The sequence below is a fragment of the Carassius auratus genome, chromosome 9 (assembly GCF_003368295.1).
Source record: "Carassius auratus strain Wakin chromosome 9, ASM336829v1, whole genome shotgun sequence".
NCBI lineage: Eukaryota > Metazoa > Chordata > Actinopteri > Cypriniformes > Cyprinidae > Carassius > Carassius auratus.
Window position 1 is genome coordinate 7,632,834 of NC_039251.1, and position 18,172 is coordinate 7,651,005.

The 18,172-nt window shown below is 33.6% G+C and overlaps 1 protein-coding gene across 1 annotated transcript in view; it reads left to right on the forward strand.

Moving 5' to 3' along the window:
- Positions 1–18,172, forward strand: part of LOC113108263 (xin actin-binding repeat-containing protein 2-like) — a 36,730-nt gene that overhangs the window by 4,588 nt on the left and 13,970 nt on the right. Inside the window, exons 2-4 of the mRNA XM_026271189.1 lie at positions 5,385–5,515; positions 9,972–10,100; positions 16,674–16,760. Coding sequence (XP_026126974.1) covers positions 5,459–5,515; positions 9,972–10,100; positions 16,674–16,760 — 273 coding nt within the window. The 5' untranslated portion in view covers positions 5,385–5,458. The remainder of the gene's footprint in view (positions 1–5,384; positions 5,516–9,971; positions 10,101–16,673; positions 16,761–18,172) is intronic.

The window sequence follows — 18,172 nt, forward strand, 5'->3', positions numbered from 1 at the left end:
TCCTCTAAGAAACCAACAGATCAGAGACTTGATTCGATCAGGCTTTAGTTCAACACTTCTCCTGCAACCATGTGACTCTATTCTAGCATGTAATGCTCACTTTTCATGATCACATAGATTCCTGATCGATAAAATCAAACTCTGCCTTCCGCTCTGGCTATGATGAAAACCCCGTTTCACAGAAATATGCCACACTACTGAAGTAAAGCGTGTGATTCAGAGGAGGTGCAGCATAATGCTAAAGCATCTTGCTGGAAACTGCAAGAATCAAAACCTAGGATATGATGCATGAAACTCCACAGTGCCCTTGAGCAAAGCACTTAACCCCAGGTTTCTGGAGGGAGATAATAAGTGTGCTTTAAGCTCTAGATAAAAGCTTCTGCCACTTGACAAATAGTTAAGTAAGTAAATGAAATTAGCAGATGTGACACTGGAATAACTTATATGAGCACATGGTAATGCCTGACCAAACATTGCAGCATTCGGAGCCATTAAAGCGTATATTTCATTTACTGATGATTTAGAGCACTGAGCCTCCAGCATGTTTCTACACGACTGCAGAAGTGAACCCAAAACACCACACCTGATTCATCTTCATGTACCTATTTAATAAATGCTTCAGTGCCATAAATAAGTCTTTAAATGGAACGAAATCATTAAAAGTTAATGAAGAGTCCGTTTTGCTGATCGTGCTGCAGTACAGGGTTTTATATCATTATAATGTAAGCCTCGCTGCTTTTACTGCAACTGCACACAGCGGCCGGCCATTAGTGCGATTATAACTGGGTGAATCTTACAAAACCTGACGAGAAAATGTTTCAGGTTTTCAGTCCAAAAATTAAAGAAAAAAGTTAGAAATTATGTTTTGCATACAGAAGTTGAAGGATATATTACAGACATATTTGGCTGAATCTTTTGACAATTAAGCACATTCTCATAACTGTCTTATACATACATATATTATAGTATTTTTTATATGTACATTTAATAGAATATATATATATATATATATATATATATATATATATATATATATATATATATATATATATATATATATATATATATATATATATATATATATATATATATATATACACACACACACACACACAGTATATTCTATTAATTTCTATTCTTTATTCTGCTTTTTACTTTATATTTTCATAATTTTCGTTTTATTTTGATTTATTTTAGTTATGAATTAAACTTATTATATATATATATATATATATATATATATATATATATATATATATATATATATATATATATATATATATATATATATATATATATATATATATATATATATATATATATATAAATAGCTTTGTCGAAAAATATTAAATGAATTATTTAATTATTTTATAGTTATACATTTGAATTCACTTATATTTACTTATACACACACACACACACACACACACACACACACATATATATATATATAGAGAGAGAGATTTAGCTTCATGTCAAAAAAAATCTATTTTTTCAGTTATTTTATTTCAGTTGTAACTTAACATTTATGTTGTATATCAATGTGTATTGGGAATAAAATGGGTAAATTTATATATTTTGGAAAATTAAGCAATTAGAAAAAAATCTAAATCATTCTACTAAATAAATATTAATATAGTGTCTTTTCATTTTGTTGTTGGGGTGAAAAATTACTAGGAGACAGATGCTGTTTATTAAACCATTATTATTGAACTTTTTAAATAGTCCAGTATGCTTATATTGTTTCTGGGAATTGATTTAAACAACTGTTTTGTAGATGCTTTTTAGTTTAAAAGCTTTGGTTTGAACAAATGATTGTGTTTGATATGAATAATTCAACATCATAAGCCAGCAGCAGATTCTTGCACTTATCCTGAATGTGTTTCGTTTACTGGCGTGTAATCAGATCCCGGCTTAGACTGTCACTTTAATGAAAACACTGAAGCCTTCCCCACAATGCTGCTGTCAGTGTGTGAATGCTTTTCTTAATAACGAAACACAAATAAACCCCATGCCGCATTTCATATTCCTGCATTTGCTAACACATCCAGAGCACAATCATTTATTTTAATTGCTTTCTTCTTTTTAGTCAAAAGTGCTTGTTAGAGCAACTGATTCTTCTATTTCTAACCATGTCTGATCTATTTAAAAAGTCAATGCTGAAAAAAAAGCTCTGATTCAAAACCAACTCAACTGCCACACAAAAATGCACATACGTTTTTTTTAATGTAACAAATACTAATAATATCGTGTACGACTATTTGGTAACACTTACCTTAAAGGCTTTATATATAATGCATTATAAAAATAGTTTTAAGGCATCAATTACCTTGTAATGCATCTTATAATGTATTTATATGATTTCATAAACATATTTATAATACATTATAATATTTAACTATTCATTGTTGCACATTTAATAATGAATTGAAATATGACAAACAAACCTTCAGTTATATTAATGCATCTTTAATGTAGTTACAATTATTATGAAAATGTATAATGCATTACATCAAATATCATGAATACCTTTATAATGCATCATAAATAAAGCCTTTTAATTGATTTGAACTCTACACTGTATTTAAAAAAAGTTGAAGTTGTAAATAAAGATTATTGTAAGACGTTCTACAAAAATACTACTTAAGTCTTTCTACTTAAACAATTCATGTTTAATTCAATGTTACTTGCTTTTTCTTTGTAATAAATTGTGAAATTGACTAGCAATTTCTTAATGAAAATTGTACACTGAAATAAACTGGCTTACAAACAATTTTCACTCAGAAATCACTCACAAATAATTACAAAGCAATGGCAAATAACACAAATTAAACATGACATTTTGAAGTTAAAAGTCTGACAATATTTTCTTGTAAATTCTTCAGTACTTGTTGTTTTAGTTGCAACTTGTAAACTGTTATTTATTTATGGTGTACATGTGTCATTTAAAGGGTACCTATTATGCAAAATTAACTTTTACATGTTGTTTGAACATAAATGTGTGTTGGCAGTGTTTGTACACAAACACACTATAATGATAGAAATCCTACTGCTCCCTTTTTTGACAGAGATGTGAGATAGGAGTTAAAATTGCCCAGCCCTGTCCTCAGAAAGAGGGCGGGGAGAAGCAGCAGCTCATTTACATTTAAAGAGAACAGACCAAAACAGCCTTCATCTGCTTCCACTCAAAACAGGCATTTTCAAAATGATATAATTAAATTTCTGTCAGGTATTTTGACCTGAAACTTCACAAACACATTCTCAAACACATGAAATGCATGATACATCTTGCAAAAAGGGGCATGATAGGTGCCCTTTAATATTGATTTATTTTGTATTCCATTAATAATTGACCATTCGCATGCAATGTTTGGTGGATTTTTTTCTTAATGCTCATTGCAGTGCATAATGGGATTGCATTCTGCATGAAAACAGTAGCGTCCTAAATTGTTGTCTAGATAGGTAGCTTGCTAGCTTTTGGCACAGACTTCATAGAGGAGAGAAAGAAATGTCTTAACAAGCACTTCAAAATTATATTAGCTGTGTTGCATGTCAGAAACATGTTCAATCACATGTGACAGGCTGTTATACATCTCAAATGTGAGTCCTTTAAAGAAACTGGGTAGTTTCACACCCACATTAGTGCATTTCTTCAACTATACGTCAATATAAACACACGCGAACACCAAGGGTGGGATTGGATGCTCTGTTCGAGCTGCCAACAGCTCATTACCTTAATGAGGTTTTACAGCAGCCGGAGAGACGCGTCTTCATATTCGACAATGTCTAATTGGGTTAGTGATAAGCTGACAGTGCAATTGATCTCAGTGAAGCTCCTGGATGAAACGAGAAAGCCTTCGGTCAACAAAGTTCCTCCACAACCTTGCAACGTTTTCCCATTAAGGTCTCACCTCCGGCTATGTTTAGACTTGTTAGAAATACAGTGTGACTTCACCTTAGAACGACTCAGAGGTGTCTGGCTTTGAGACTGCGGTGATGGATAGCCTGTTGTCCTAGGTGGAATTGCAACCTGGGTAGCTATGCAAACTCGCAGTTAAATGTAGAACTAGCCATTTGACCTTTGCAAACATGACCTGTGGTCGCATGCGATATTAATCCCTTATCTGCTCTGCATCCAAGAATATGAACTCCTTGTAAGGTGCTCGGCTGAATACTGAGCAGGATTCCTGATTATTCAATTTAGCTCCGGCTGTTGAGCGCAGAATGTTATGTCATTTTATTGTCGAGTCATTAGTGAACTGTCATTTGTTGTTGATAAAGCAATTCATCTCCTTTTTTTAATGAGCAACACAATTCAAGTCTTAATGAAGCCGCTGTATGACTCCCAGATTGCTGTAATCAGTCTTTATTGAAGTTTTTAGAGTCACGTTCCACCTTAAAACCTGGTGCATTAATCTAAGGGTTGTTTTTACAAAGCGAGGACCTATAAATCTGTGGGTAAAACATTCAAATAGTAATGCAGATTTATATGTTCATCAAGGGGTAAATTGTGGAACACTCTTTTGACTCTTTTTCAATACGCCCTGCAGTTAATCTTGCTTGTATGCACTAATGACCTGGTTTAATTTGGAAGTATTTGCCAAGTCAAGCATCGCTGATATTATTGTTCATGTTTACACTTGGTGCAATGCGCTCCATTTTTTAGTATTGCTAAGGCAACCACCTCACCAGCTGTCCTGTCAGTCTCAGTCTAATCAAAGTATTACAGCGTGAGCGCTATAAAATCGTTGGATTTTGCTTTCAAGTAAACTATCATATTAACAGAATTCCTAAAAAAAAATACTGCTCTTGGTAACCTGCGGCAGTCTCTGGACTTTCTAAGCAACGGTACTTTCATCATCACAATGTAAGAACCGCTTCCCTGTTCATTCGATTGGACAATGGAAAAAACGTGAATGACGTAGGGTGCTTTTTCTACTCAGAGTTACTTTTTTACCCATCTTCTGTTGCAGAAACTCCTGCATTAACAAGAGGCGCAGCAGGCAGGCGAACATGCGAGGTGCACAGGGTGCATAAACAGCACGCAGAACGCTCAATGCCAACTGAAAACAATTTTAAAAAGGCACCTCTCACTGCATAAAATGCATTCTGTGTGATCGGGGTCTAAAACAGCAACCACTCAAAACTGTCTAGCAACTCCTTAGTACCCACCTAGCCACTTCTAAGACCCTAAAATACACCCAGCATACCCTAAAATAAATTGACCAGGCATCCAAAGCAATCATATAGAGCACCCTAGAAACCATCCTAGCATTGTAGATATGTTTTTTTAATTGCATGGGCAAGCACCACTCTTTTTTCTTCTGAAATACTCAAATCTAATTGTTTTTTTTTTTTGTCTGTCGATTTCTTTCCATCTGCAGATAGCGTCGCAGCATCCAGAACAGGCACGCTGGAGGAGAGTGCTCACGCCGAACCTGTCCCGCTGAAAAACCGCATGGCTGTGTACCAGGCGGCGGTTTCCAAACAGGACAGTACAAGCTTCTCCAGTTCGGTATGCTTTACACACACACACACACACACACACACACACACACAGGTGAAACTGATCTGATCATAGGAAACTCATTTGGAATGGAAATACCAAGTGTGATAGGTGTAAACAGCAGTCTGACCACTTTTGAATGAATTGCCCAAAAGGGTTTTTAAAGGGATAGTTCACCCCAAAATTTTAAATTTCTGTTAATTTTCTCACCCTCAGGCCATCCAGGATGTAGGTGACTTTTTTTTATTTTTATGAAAAGAACAGCTGAAAATATTTTTAGTTGAAACTGTGGTCTTTGGTGATTCCTAAAATGCAAGTCAATGGCTACCAGTTTCTGAAAAACATAACTAAAAAAGAATACCCATAGCTCCTGATGATAGATTGAGGTCTTATGAAGCGAAATGATAGGTCTGTGCAAGAAAAACATTATTTATAACATTATTACCTGTAATCCAGAGCTTCAGGTACTCGGTCTGAAGTGATGTCTGGTTCACGAACGAATCATTCTTTTGAACCGTTTTTTTTATTTTTTTATTATTAACCAAATGAATCAGTTCAACAAATCAGACTGAACCACCTGAAAACGTTTGTGTGTGGCTTGAGCCACACAGATCTACAAGTTACTCAATCGAAACTCACTTTGCAGGCAGAGCCAATGACATGCACATGCATAAACTAAGCACTTGAATGAAGGGATGAAATCAATGTTTTATGGTTTCAAATTGTTTATGTAAAAAGGTGAGCTGTTGAACACTAGTTTGTTGAATTTACATGCTGTAGACATGTAAAACATTTTTGGGTTCATTAATAATTGCGTATTCATTGCAACACTGTGTGATTACCTAAACGTGTGAATAAGTTATTTGAACCAGAAACAAACTATCCAAAAGAACCAGTTAGAGGAAACAAATCAGATTTCCCCATTGCCAGATGCTATAGATTAAAGGCAATAATGTTTTAAATAACATTCAGTTTCTTTCACAGATTGATTGTTTCGCTTCACAAGACCTTAATAAATCAAGAGGTGCAGGTATTTTATTTATTTATTTTTTCTCAAAAACTGGCAACTGCTGACTTGCATTTTATGAATCACAGAGGACTACGGGTTTTTAGCTTGAAATCTCCTTTACTGTTCTACTCAAGAAAAAAGCCACCTACATCTTGGATGGCCTGAGAGAGAATAAATTACCAGCAAACTTTCATTTTTGGGTGAACTGTCCCTTTAATTCCAGGTGTAAACAAGGATTATGTGATCCTGCTTCATCAGGCATCAGTCACATTTAGACTTAATATCTTCTGTTGAGCAGACTAACGCTATTTACTCAGCAGTTCATATCTGGCTGTCTGAGTGCCATCAGATTGATCAGCCAATATAATTTCAATGAGGCAAATCTCGCGCGGAACGCAAACTTATGTCAACGTCTCATTAGGGCAAACGTTCAAGGCTGATAAATTCTGACTGTTCTGCGTTTAAACACTGTGTGAGGACCAAACGCTCATGTCAAATTCATGTATAATTCCTAACTCATTGATTTATACAGTAATTGCTGCCTTGATACATCAAATCACAAAAGAAAGCAGTGTGCGTTTGATTTGCGCCCCTCATCGCCGTAATGGAGACAGAACGTTTGACAGACAAACGCAGTGATGAGGACAGAGAGGGAGACCAAATGAATTACACAAGCAGTGGACTTCAGCAGGCAGTACATTATGCAGAAACCCCAGGTCTCCAAGGATTTGGCAGTTCTGGAGAAATCTCCTAAAAAAAGGTTTCTTAGAAACAGAATTAAGTGACATCAGTGGTGGCTTTGATTCAGGTGCATTAGCTGAGACATGAGAACAACACAATCACCCGTATTACACGGGAATGAAATCATTTTCTTCAACAGTATTTGTTTTTGATTTCCAATAAAACATCTAAACATTGATAAAACAAGAAACATTTCATTAAGAAGCCAAATGAAGTAGCATAAGACTTGTTAAGAATAAGAATATATATTACCGTTCAATAGTTTATGTTTTATATTCTCTGAAGAAGGATTCTTAACGTGTTAAAGGGGTCATATGATACTTTATTAAAGATCATTATTTGGTGTAATAGAATATGTTGACATTCTTAAATGTTCAAAAAATACATTATTTTCCAAATACTGTACATTACTGTGGGTCCTCTATGCCCCGCCTCTCTCAAACGTGTCATTATCTACAAAGTCCCTCCTTCTGTTAAGCGCAGTCTGCTCTGATTGGCCAACTGACCCAGTGCATTGTGATTGGCCGAATACCGCAAGCACTCGTCGGAAATGTAACACCTCTTCCATAATTGCGAGCTTCATTATTCCAAATAAATGTAATGTAATGTCCTTAGTTTTACCATCAGTTCAAGCCCAAAAGGTGAACAGAGTCATGTGACATACACAGTGATGAAGCTTGTATGTGTTTGCAGTACACAAGCCACGGACGGTTAAGACTGCTGACTCCATTGTGTGACCCTGTCTCTCTCTCACACACACACACATGCGAGTGCACACACACACGATGAGCAAATCTCCGCATTTGAACAATCCATGCCAAACACTTAAACAAATGAGAAAACATAACTTAGAATAGCTGATTCAGAAGCACAAGATTGTCGTAGCAAAGTCAGAAGGACCTCCTCTCCTAGGTTCATGAAGCGGTCATCCATAAAATGCATTGCAGTTTTGTTGTAAGTAATCTTAAATATTCCTAAATGCATCTTCTTTCCGAAGGTCGAATAAAGTGCTTTTGCTTTCTCCTTTGAGCGGCATTACGCAAATATTTCCACCTAGTGATGTAGACATGTGGGGCTTGTTAGAACGAAAAGTTTTAGGGGGCTGTGGCAGGGTCTTTACTTTGATAAAGATTGTCTCTTTGGATTTGAGACTTTAGTCTTTACAACACTCCAAAGCCAGAATGAGGTGAAGGGCCGAATGCCTCTTTGGACCCCACAGTAGAGAGGTCATGTGTGTGTGCGGTGACTTTCATTGTTTTCTATGGCTTTGTCATAGTGTGAGAGTGAAATGTGATGATGGCTGACCAGTGGGAGTTCAGAAACCTCTCCAGAAACCCAATTCCCTGTGTCTCGCTCTCTTATTTTCTCTTTGGCCGGCTGCTGAAAACAGCATTACATGTCCACTCTGCGCCAGTGGAGGTCAGATCCCTACAAGAGGGGGACAGTACAGAGAAGTTACTGTTTCTGCTTCAGTACAAGTTCAAATCTGCCAGTAGTATTAGTGGCATAATGTCGGCTCATCCATCTGTGTTTTAATGTTGCCGACAGAGTTTCGTCACTTACAAGTCCAATATGAAAATTAAAATATAAAATTTGTTCATGCTATATGTTTTTATCTTGTTGATAGAGCTTTACTTGTGTTAAACCTGGAACATTCCTTTAAGTTAGAGTAATGGTTTAAATGCATCTGTGTGTTATTTAAAGCAAGAGTTGTGGTGACTGCTGTAATTTAAGAGCATTTTTTAAGACACGATGACCTATGAAATATGTACTCTGAGTAAAATTGTAACAGGTAAAAATAGCGTTTTGCTTTGAAAATACAGCAAGTACAAACATGCCTATTTTCTATGCAAATTAGACTTATAATAGATGATGCTTATATTCACAGAACGTGTTTGTTCACAAAAAGCATTATTTACCTGAATTAATGTTAAAGGAATCGTAATTATTTTTTTTTTTTTTTATATATATATTTTGATTTTGGGGTGAACTATTCCTTTAACTGTAGCTGTCAGACTATCTATTGATATGTATGAATGTTTTTTTTCTTTCATATTTTTATTGGTCATGGCAGCAGTTATACATCAAATGATGGAGAAGAGCGTTATAACCGGGCATATATCCAGATGCAGTGTAGTCAAGCACACTTTCATCAGTTTAAAGAGCTGATTCAGGTGTCTGGGTCGCACACTACAGTATGTCAAATCTGAAAAGTTCTGTATTCTACTTCTGATATTTAGAGCTCATTTGCAATATAGAATGGCATGATGCAAACTGCATTCATTAATTTCGTAGATGAAATTAATTAGGAAAATTAAGAAATGAAGCTTTGAAACACAGGAGACAGCGTGTGCAGATAAATAACATTTCCAGAAGGCGACAGCATGGAAGGGTTAACAGGATTGCTGAGTAAATGAAACCTCACAGTATCAGGGCCTCACAATACTATGCCATGCAAATAAGACTCTCATGCAAAATCTTAAAATGTGATTTTGTAAAGCCACAGAGATAATGAGATGAGGGCTGGAATCTGTGTGTGTAAGCCACATTGTCTCATGAATATATGAATATTTTTGTTTGATGGTGGATGAAGGCAAGAGACAAGTGATCACACTTTCACTCCCATAATCTTGCAGCTCTTGTAAAAGCATAAATCTGCTTTGCATGATTTTCAATGCGGGCGGTCTCTCTGTTTTTGTCTCTTTTTTTCTACAGGTCATGGAGGAAGCCGAGGTTTGTTCCCTGCCTGGGGGTCTGGCCAGTGTCCGCAGACAGTTCGAGAATGAGTGCATGTCATCATCTCACACGGTCACCCAGATTCAACACACACACAGATCTGTGCAGGTCAGTGTTGGAGGATACTTGGAAACCGCTTCTCAAACTGATCAAACTCGTAATATACACTACTGTTTAAAAGCTTGGGGTCAGTATGTGTGTTTTTTTTTTCTCTCTCTCTCTTTCAAAAATATGAAGCATCAAAACTGTTCATAATAATAGGAAAAACTTTTATAATAAGAAATATTTCTTGAGCAGCAAAGCAGCATATTAGAATGATTTCTGAAGGATCATGTGACACTGAAGACCATTACTGGAGTAATGATGCTCAGCTATTTCATTGCATGAATCAATAACAATTTAAGAATGTATTCAAATAGAAAACAGTTATTTTAAATCTTAATAATATTTCACAGTATATTCTTGTTTTTACAATTCTTTATTATTTTTTTATTATTAAATAAATGCTGCCATGCTGAGCAACTTTTTCGTGCGACTTTTTTCACGAGCATTAAAAAATATCAGAGATCCCAAAATGTTGTCAACGGTTGTGTATATATGACATAATATACAGTACATTAAAAAAATACATAGATCTAAAACTATTTAATAAAAAATTAGCCTTTTTGATTTGTAATGGTTAAAATATCAGACATATGTTGGTATATTTATATAGTTGAAATATTAGAAATCATTCTAATATTCTGATTTATTATGAGTGTTGGAAACAGTTCTGCTGTCTAATATATTTGATTTTAGAAAAGGTTAAAAAGAACTGCATTTATTCAAAATAAAAAAAACATTTCTAATAATAAATATTCTAATAATATATTTTACTATCACTTTTTATCAATTTAACACATCCTTGCTGAATAAAAGTATTGATTTTTTTTAAAAAGAAAGAAAAAATAATTACTGACCCCAAATTACTGACCAGTAGTGTATATTGTTATTACAAAATATTATATTTTTTACTTTTTATTCATCAAAGTATCCTAAAAAAGTATCACATGTTCTGAAAAAATATTAAGCAGCAGAACTGTTTCCAACTTTGATAATGAATCATCATATTAGAATGATTTCTAAAGGATCATGTGATAATGATCCTAAAAATTCAGCTTTGCATCACAGAAATAAATGATAATTTAAAGTATAATACATTTAAAAAAAAAATATTTTAAATTGTAATGATATTTCTCAATATTAATTTTTTTCTGTATTTTTGATCAAATAAATGCAGGCTTGATGAGCAGAAGAAACTTCTTTCAAAAACATTAAAATAGTTAACAATTTTGAACTAGTGAATCAAAATTCTAACTAGTGAATCTAAAATCAAATAGGCAGCCTTGTTATGTTGCACTGCAGTCACATACATCTGCAACAAAATATTTTCGATGAATATGAACATGCAGGCTTTTTTATATTTAAATATTACAGGCCAAACCAAACTAAAAAAAAAAATAATAATAATAATAATAATAATAATAATAAATATATTATTAAATATATTTTGTAAATGTTTAATTATATTTCAGCAAATCATCGGAATGGCGTACAGTATATGCATACTGCTATGTATATGTATTAAAAAGATTTAAGTGCTAAAATGCATTTGAAATGCCGTTACTTTGATTTTGACACACTGACATACAGAATCTGTTCAAAAATAAATGAATGTTAATGTCATACTAAAGTGTCACGCATCATTACACACATATCAGTTTAGCTTCTACCCAGGCGATTTATGGCACAAGAGAATCGTGACTGAACATTAAGAACACACTCTTATTTTGTTAATCTTTTTAGTGCTTTTGTACATTTTAAAGTCCCAAAACTAATCCTAAAGGTGTCTCACATCTAGCTTTTGTTTTTATTCTAATCTTCAATTGTAAAATCAAGGCTTGGATGCAAAACTAGTTCACATGCAATGATGCATATGGGTGTGAGATGGTAAAATACACAAAAAATGTGTTCCACGTTTGTCTCAGTCAAATGCACTTCTGTTTCCTTAAATAGAAGACACCTGTGTATCTTTTAGTATGCTTGGCAACCCTAATCACCACTAGTTTTAGTTCTGGTACAGTATAACTACACTATAAGCATGCATGCAACTTCCACATGAGCAAAACGACTTCTGGTGTAGAAAAGAGAGTGTGTGCATGGATTTTCAGAATAAGATTAATTCTCTCACAGCTGACCTTACACCAAAACCCGAAAAATCTAATACAATAACAAGTCAAATCTCTACCCATCTGTACCCTCTCAGATCTGCATAGATTCTCTCAAGCCTCTGAAGCCCATTAGCATTGGCACATGCTTATATTATGCATGCAGCGCCTGCCTCGGAAAAAAAAAATCAGATACTGCTCGCATTGAGAGAAGCAGAATGGAGATCAATTTTGGTCACAGTCTGTGCAAAGCAGCTCTGCCGATCCAAACTGAATCCAGTCCACCCATCCATACCAGTGGGTCTGAGCGTGCTCTGTTCGCCCTGCAGGGACGAGGTGGCTCCAGCTCAGTGATAGAGAAAAAAAAAAAATCAAACTGAATACAGAATGACAGGAGAAAGTGGGAGATGTGCTCTCATCTCGTCTGCCAGCACATCAGGGTTCAAGTGCTCTAAAGCTGTGCCTCTCAAACTGTGCTAGCTGACGTGAATCAAGAAATGTTAAATATTATGAAGCATACATTTAAACATTTTTTCACTCATTTATTTAAAATGCATTATTTCTAATTTCTGATTGATGTGCAATTTAAAGTGTGCTTCATCCAGTTTTAAATGTGAAATGCATGTGAGATGCTAATCCAGGACACTTCGAGCTGTGAAGTTTGCTAGGACAAGCTACTTTGCAAATGTTATTGAGAAAAATCACCAAAATCAGAGTTCTTTTTTTCAACAATTGACTCTTGTTTTGAACCCTAAATTAGAGACGCCTGCCGATATGGCTGTTGAATTATGTTAAAGCTTTTTCCAATTCTTTGTCGTTGAATATCAGAGGTTCAAAATAATATACATCAGTATACATATGTGGCTTTGACCGCACCAGAAACCCCTTGCTATTTGAGCTTATCTCCATATCCACTTTTAATGACATTGTTTTTGAGCTGAATCCTACATCTGCTCCTCAAGACATTATTCTGACATTAAATATATTGTAGAAAAAAAAAAATGTGTAAAGTTGCTTTTTAATGATTTGTATCATGAAAAGCACTATTCAAATAAACTTGAGTTGAATTGAATTAAGGCAAATCGTTGAATTGATCGGTCGATATACAATTTCTATAATAAATAAAAGCTCTTGTTTAAAAAAAGAAAATCTGGATAAGAGCGTTCTTGCAGCTATAGACCAATCTCTGAACTTCCATTTCTGGCCAGGATTTCAGAGAAAAGTATTATTTTTCCCCAAACTAAAGTGTGACCAAATTAGGTACATTTACTACAGATATGCTGTAAATATTTCATTTTGAGAACCACTGCTTTAAATGTTTCTCTATTTTTGTAGCTTTTTATTCAATCAAGGTGCAAATGTATGCAGACAAAGTGTAGTTTACTGAACATTAAATGGAATTACCACATAAAATAGCTAAAGTTTGGCAGTTATCCACAGCTCACAAAGAGAAGCGTGTTATAAATGATAAGCACGGAGTAGACAGATGAGAGCATAAGCTGACATTATGTATCATGCAGCCGTTATTTGAGAGAAGGATCAAAGCATTCTGCTACAGCAGGTCATCTCATTATCTGTGCTTTCTGTTGCTCGTGGTGACACTCATTTATTAAACTTGTTTGTGTGTGCATTTTGGGAAGGAGGAGTGTGTATATTTAAACTATAACTTGTGTAATATTATGTGTGTGTTTGGGATGTAGGATGTATTTTTGAGCTTGTTTTTTATTCTTTTTCTGGATAATGAGATATGTGTTTATCTTTTATATTTTAGATGGGTGTGATTTATTTATTTATTTATTTTAAAAAGCTTTCTTTAAGACTTTTTAAACAAAACATGTTTAAAACAAGTTTCTTTTCAACCACAGTCATGGACTTTCAGTTTATTATCCAAAACTGATTTGCTTAATTTAAGCAAGAATAAATGGAGAACTAGACGCTCCTCTTAAAATCAAATGAACAAAGAGTCAATAATCAGTATATTAATTAAAAAATAAATATAAAAAATAAATAAACCTTGTGTCAAAAATGTCAAAATTCACAATGAAAATGCCCAATCATTTACTGTATTTTAAAATATAAATATTACAAAAAGAAATAAAATAAAATACGATTGTTACAATTTTTATATTATAAAATCATTAATATATTATATAAAAAATATTTATCTTCATTTATTTACTTAATTTTAGCTGTTTTGTCATGCACTATTTTTCTCCTTCAGTAAAAGGTTACATTTTTAAGTGACATTGATATCACTAGATATTTTTTATACATTTTATCTTATTCAGTAAATGCCAGTTTTTACATTTAATCTATAAATAAGAATCTTTTGAAAGAGCCTTATTTTTTTAACATGGTAATATGTTAATGAGATGTATATCAGTGCATTAATGCAAAAACTATTAAACTGAATCAAGATCAAAACTGAATTGAAATTATTATTATTTTTTTTTAAATACATATTTTTTTTTTTTTCTCAGTGCAGCTTTTTTAATCCTTGTGTCCATCAAGTTGGAAGATATCATTGAACAGTTCCCTTCTGAGTGTAATCAATAAACTTAGTCCTTTATTCCCATTTTCAAATGCTTTTTTTTGCTTTGAATCAAAGTTTGTAGTGTTGTGATTCATCTCAGAGCCGGTTGGTTTGGTTAATGACTTGGAACTCTTTATTAAAGTGTTTTTTGAAGTCTCTCTGGAGAAAATGAAAAGTACTTCACCAGAAGCCAAGCATCTGAAGCAGTAGGCGGTCACTGTTGCGCTGTTGCTTTGATGAATGTTTTTAAGTCTGATTCTCAGTCACCTTTGGTTTTAATGATGCAATCTGCATCAGTATATATCAGTCGTATCTCTTTCAACGATGAGCGTGTGTTTTTGGGCTGTTTTTATGGATTGGTATTGATTTCATCCCTGTTGATGATATCACACTTGTTTATGCACAGCTGCATGTGTTTGTGTGTGGGAGTGGGAGTTGGAACATCATTCAAAATCTGTTCATCCGAGGGGTGAAACCATTAAACCTGCTGTTTAACAGTAATTGACACTGACTTATCGTAATCCTGAAATGGAAGACGAAAATGTACAGATTAATTCCAAGCTTTGCTAATGCAGATTTCATGCAAATATGCAGAAATGGATTTTTGATTTTATTATAATGTGGTTTCCTTGAAATTATTTTGACAAAGCATATGTGTATTACAGAATGTGTAAAAGACTGAGATAGGTTAAGTATGTGGCTTTTATTTCAAAATGTTAATACATTTGTCACTATTATTTTGAGAATTCATGTAGTTTTGAGAAAAGAACCTTCAGCATTTGATGCCTGTTGGTTTGATATCTAGCTTTCTAATGCAATACATAAAGTTGAAATCAATAAAAAAATTAAATTAAATTAAAATTTATGCATTTAGCAGACACTTTTATCCAAAGTGAATTCAGGCTATCAATTTTTCATGTGTTCCCGGGGATTCAAACCCGCAACCTTGCGCTTCTTAACACAATGCTCTTTTTTTCTATTTTAGTCTCTTCTGCTCACTTAAGCTGTATTTATTTAATCAAAATTACAATAAAAACAGTAATATTGTGAAATATTATTCCAATTTAAAATAACTGTTTTCTATTTGACTATATAGTAAAATATAATTAATTCCTGTGATCAAAGCTGTATTTTCAGCATCATTACTCCAGTCTTCAGTGTCATGTGATCCTTCAGAAATCACTCTAATATGATGATTTGATGCTTAATTGTTATCAGTTGTTGTTAGTGTCTTTGATCGTCTTATTATCAGTGTTTTTGATGAGTAGGAAGTTCAAAAGAACAGTATTTATTTGAAATAGAGTTCTTTTGTAACATTATAGATATCTTTACTGTTACTTTTGATTAATGTATCCTTTGCTGAATAAAAGTTTTTATTTTTTTTAAAGATATCATGTATCTAAAAAATATTATGTAGCAAAATGGTCTTCAGCATGCATTATAATATAATTATAATGTTTCTTGAGCAGCAAATCAGCATTTTAGAATGATTTCTGAAGGGTCATGTGACACTGAAGACTGGAGTAATGATGCTCAAAAAAATTCAGCTTTAAATCACAAGAATAAATTACTTTTTAAAGTACACCCGAAAAGAAAAGAGTTATTTGAAATTGTAAAAATATTTCACAACATTGCTGTTTTTACAGTATTTTTAGTTAAATAAATGCAGCCTTCGTGAGCAGAAGAGTCTTTTTTCTAAACATTTAAAATTCTTAATTTTGACCAGTAGTATATTTTTCGAATGTTAAATAGTTTTCTAAATACTCATCACTTTTCGTGTATATTTTTGTGCACAATAGAGAGATTCAGAAACACATTACATCAGAAAATATATTTGTTTGTGACTAAGCCAAGGGAGTGCAGATAAGGTATTTTGTGTGTGTGTTTTTGTGTGTTTTTCTACGTCTCATCCTCTAACAACCCTTGTCTCCTGTCACGCAGGAGGTGTCAAATTCATCAGCCATGAGTGTGGCGAGCAGCAGCGGGGGTCGACAAGTCTCACAGCAGGTCTTCCTCCAGGATGAAAGGGTACGGACATTTCCCACAGCCCTGCTACTAATAACGCTCCATTCCACAAAAAAACCCTCAGACACTCACAGTATTGAATCTCGCCAACAGGAGCTACACTGACAATCACACGGCTCTTAATTTACAGTCTCTATAGTGCCTCTTTTCTGTTTATGAAATGTTACTGTAACTGATCAGTTTTCAATAATGTGAAAATATCATTTAGAAGCTAAAGGTTTTAGCATCATCATCTCAACATAAACACTTGCATCTACATTCATTCATTTGGTGGGTGATTTTATCCTAAGTGATCTGCAATGCATTTAATGGATATATTTTATATATAACGTATATATTGTTTCAGTTTATGCACTGCCGGAGAATCAAACCCATAACTTTGCCCTCTTTATAAATATAATAATCTCATGGTAAAGGATAGTGAAAGTGGAATAAATAAAGGTTTGAAGAAACTCTGTGAAAATAGACATGAGAGTATAGTCCAGTAAAATAAATCATGGAATATTGATTGTTAAACTGAGGGAGCAGATCCGTGTCTGTTGAGTAGAGTAAAAATAAAACACTAAAACCCTGAAACATTGCATTTGATAAGATTGAATGTGTTTCAAAGGCTTGTGTCATGTCGAAGTCGCATAAAAAAAAAATCATGATAATTCGCTGTATTTTAAAATATTAAAATATGATTTTGTGAAAATATTTTTATGATGAAATTTATACAAATATTATATAAAAATATTTTACCTTTTTATATGAGGCTCATCTGATTAGAATTTAGTTTGGAATATTTAAGTGTAGCATAATGTAGTTGTTTTTGGACTAATGCCACTTTTATTATTCATTTTATCTTTTGGTTTGCATCCATGAACTTTCAAATAAAATGTTTCATTTCAAAAATTTCATTCAATAGATTATAAAAAAAAAATGCATTTCCACGTCTATTTCATTTATAAAGTAATCCATTGTGTTTATGCGCTACTTTTATCCATTATTAAAATAACATTACAAGATCAATTAAGAAACAAGGTTCTTTATTTATTTTCTATCTTATTTTTACATTTCCGTAAATGACACAATTTTTGCATTTAATACGGTAATGTAAGTCACGTGAAAAGACCTTGATTGCTTTAAACTGGGTGTATGTGTGAGACAGTGTTACAGGGATACCTTACTGCCCACATTTCCGTGTTGAGAGTTTTGAAAATGTGTTTACTCAGTATAATATTATAAACTCAGCTGCTAAAGCAACACCATGTTGCCATGTTACCAGTGGTTTGACTCCACATACTTCTAAAACACAATGCTTATAAAAACATCTGCCAAATGCACAAATGTAAATTCATGCCAGAACTGTTCATTTAGATCCTTTGGGATGCATTCAATTTCATTATTGCCTATGCCACTAAACTGAAGTTGTT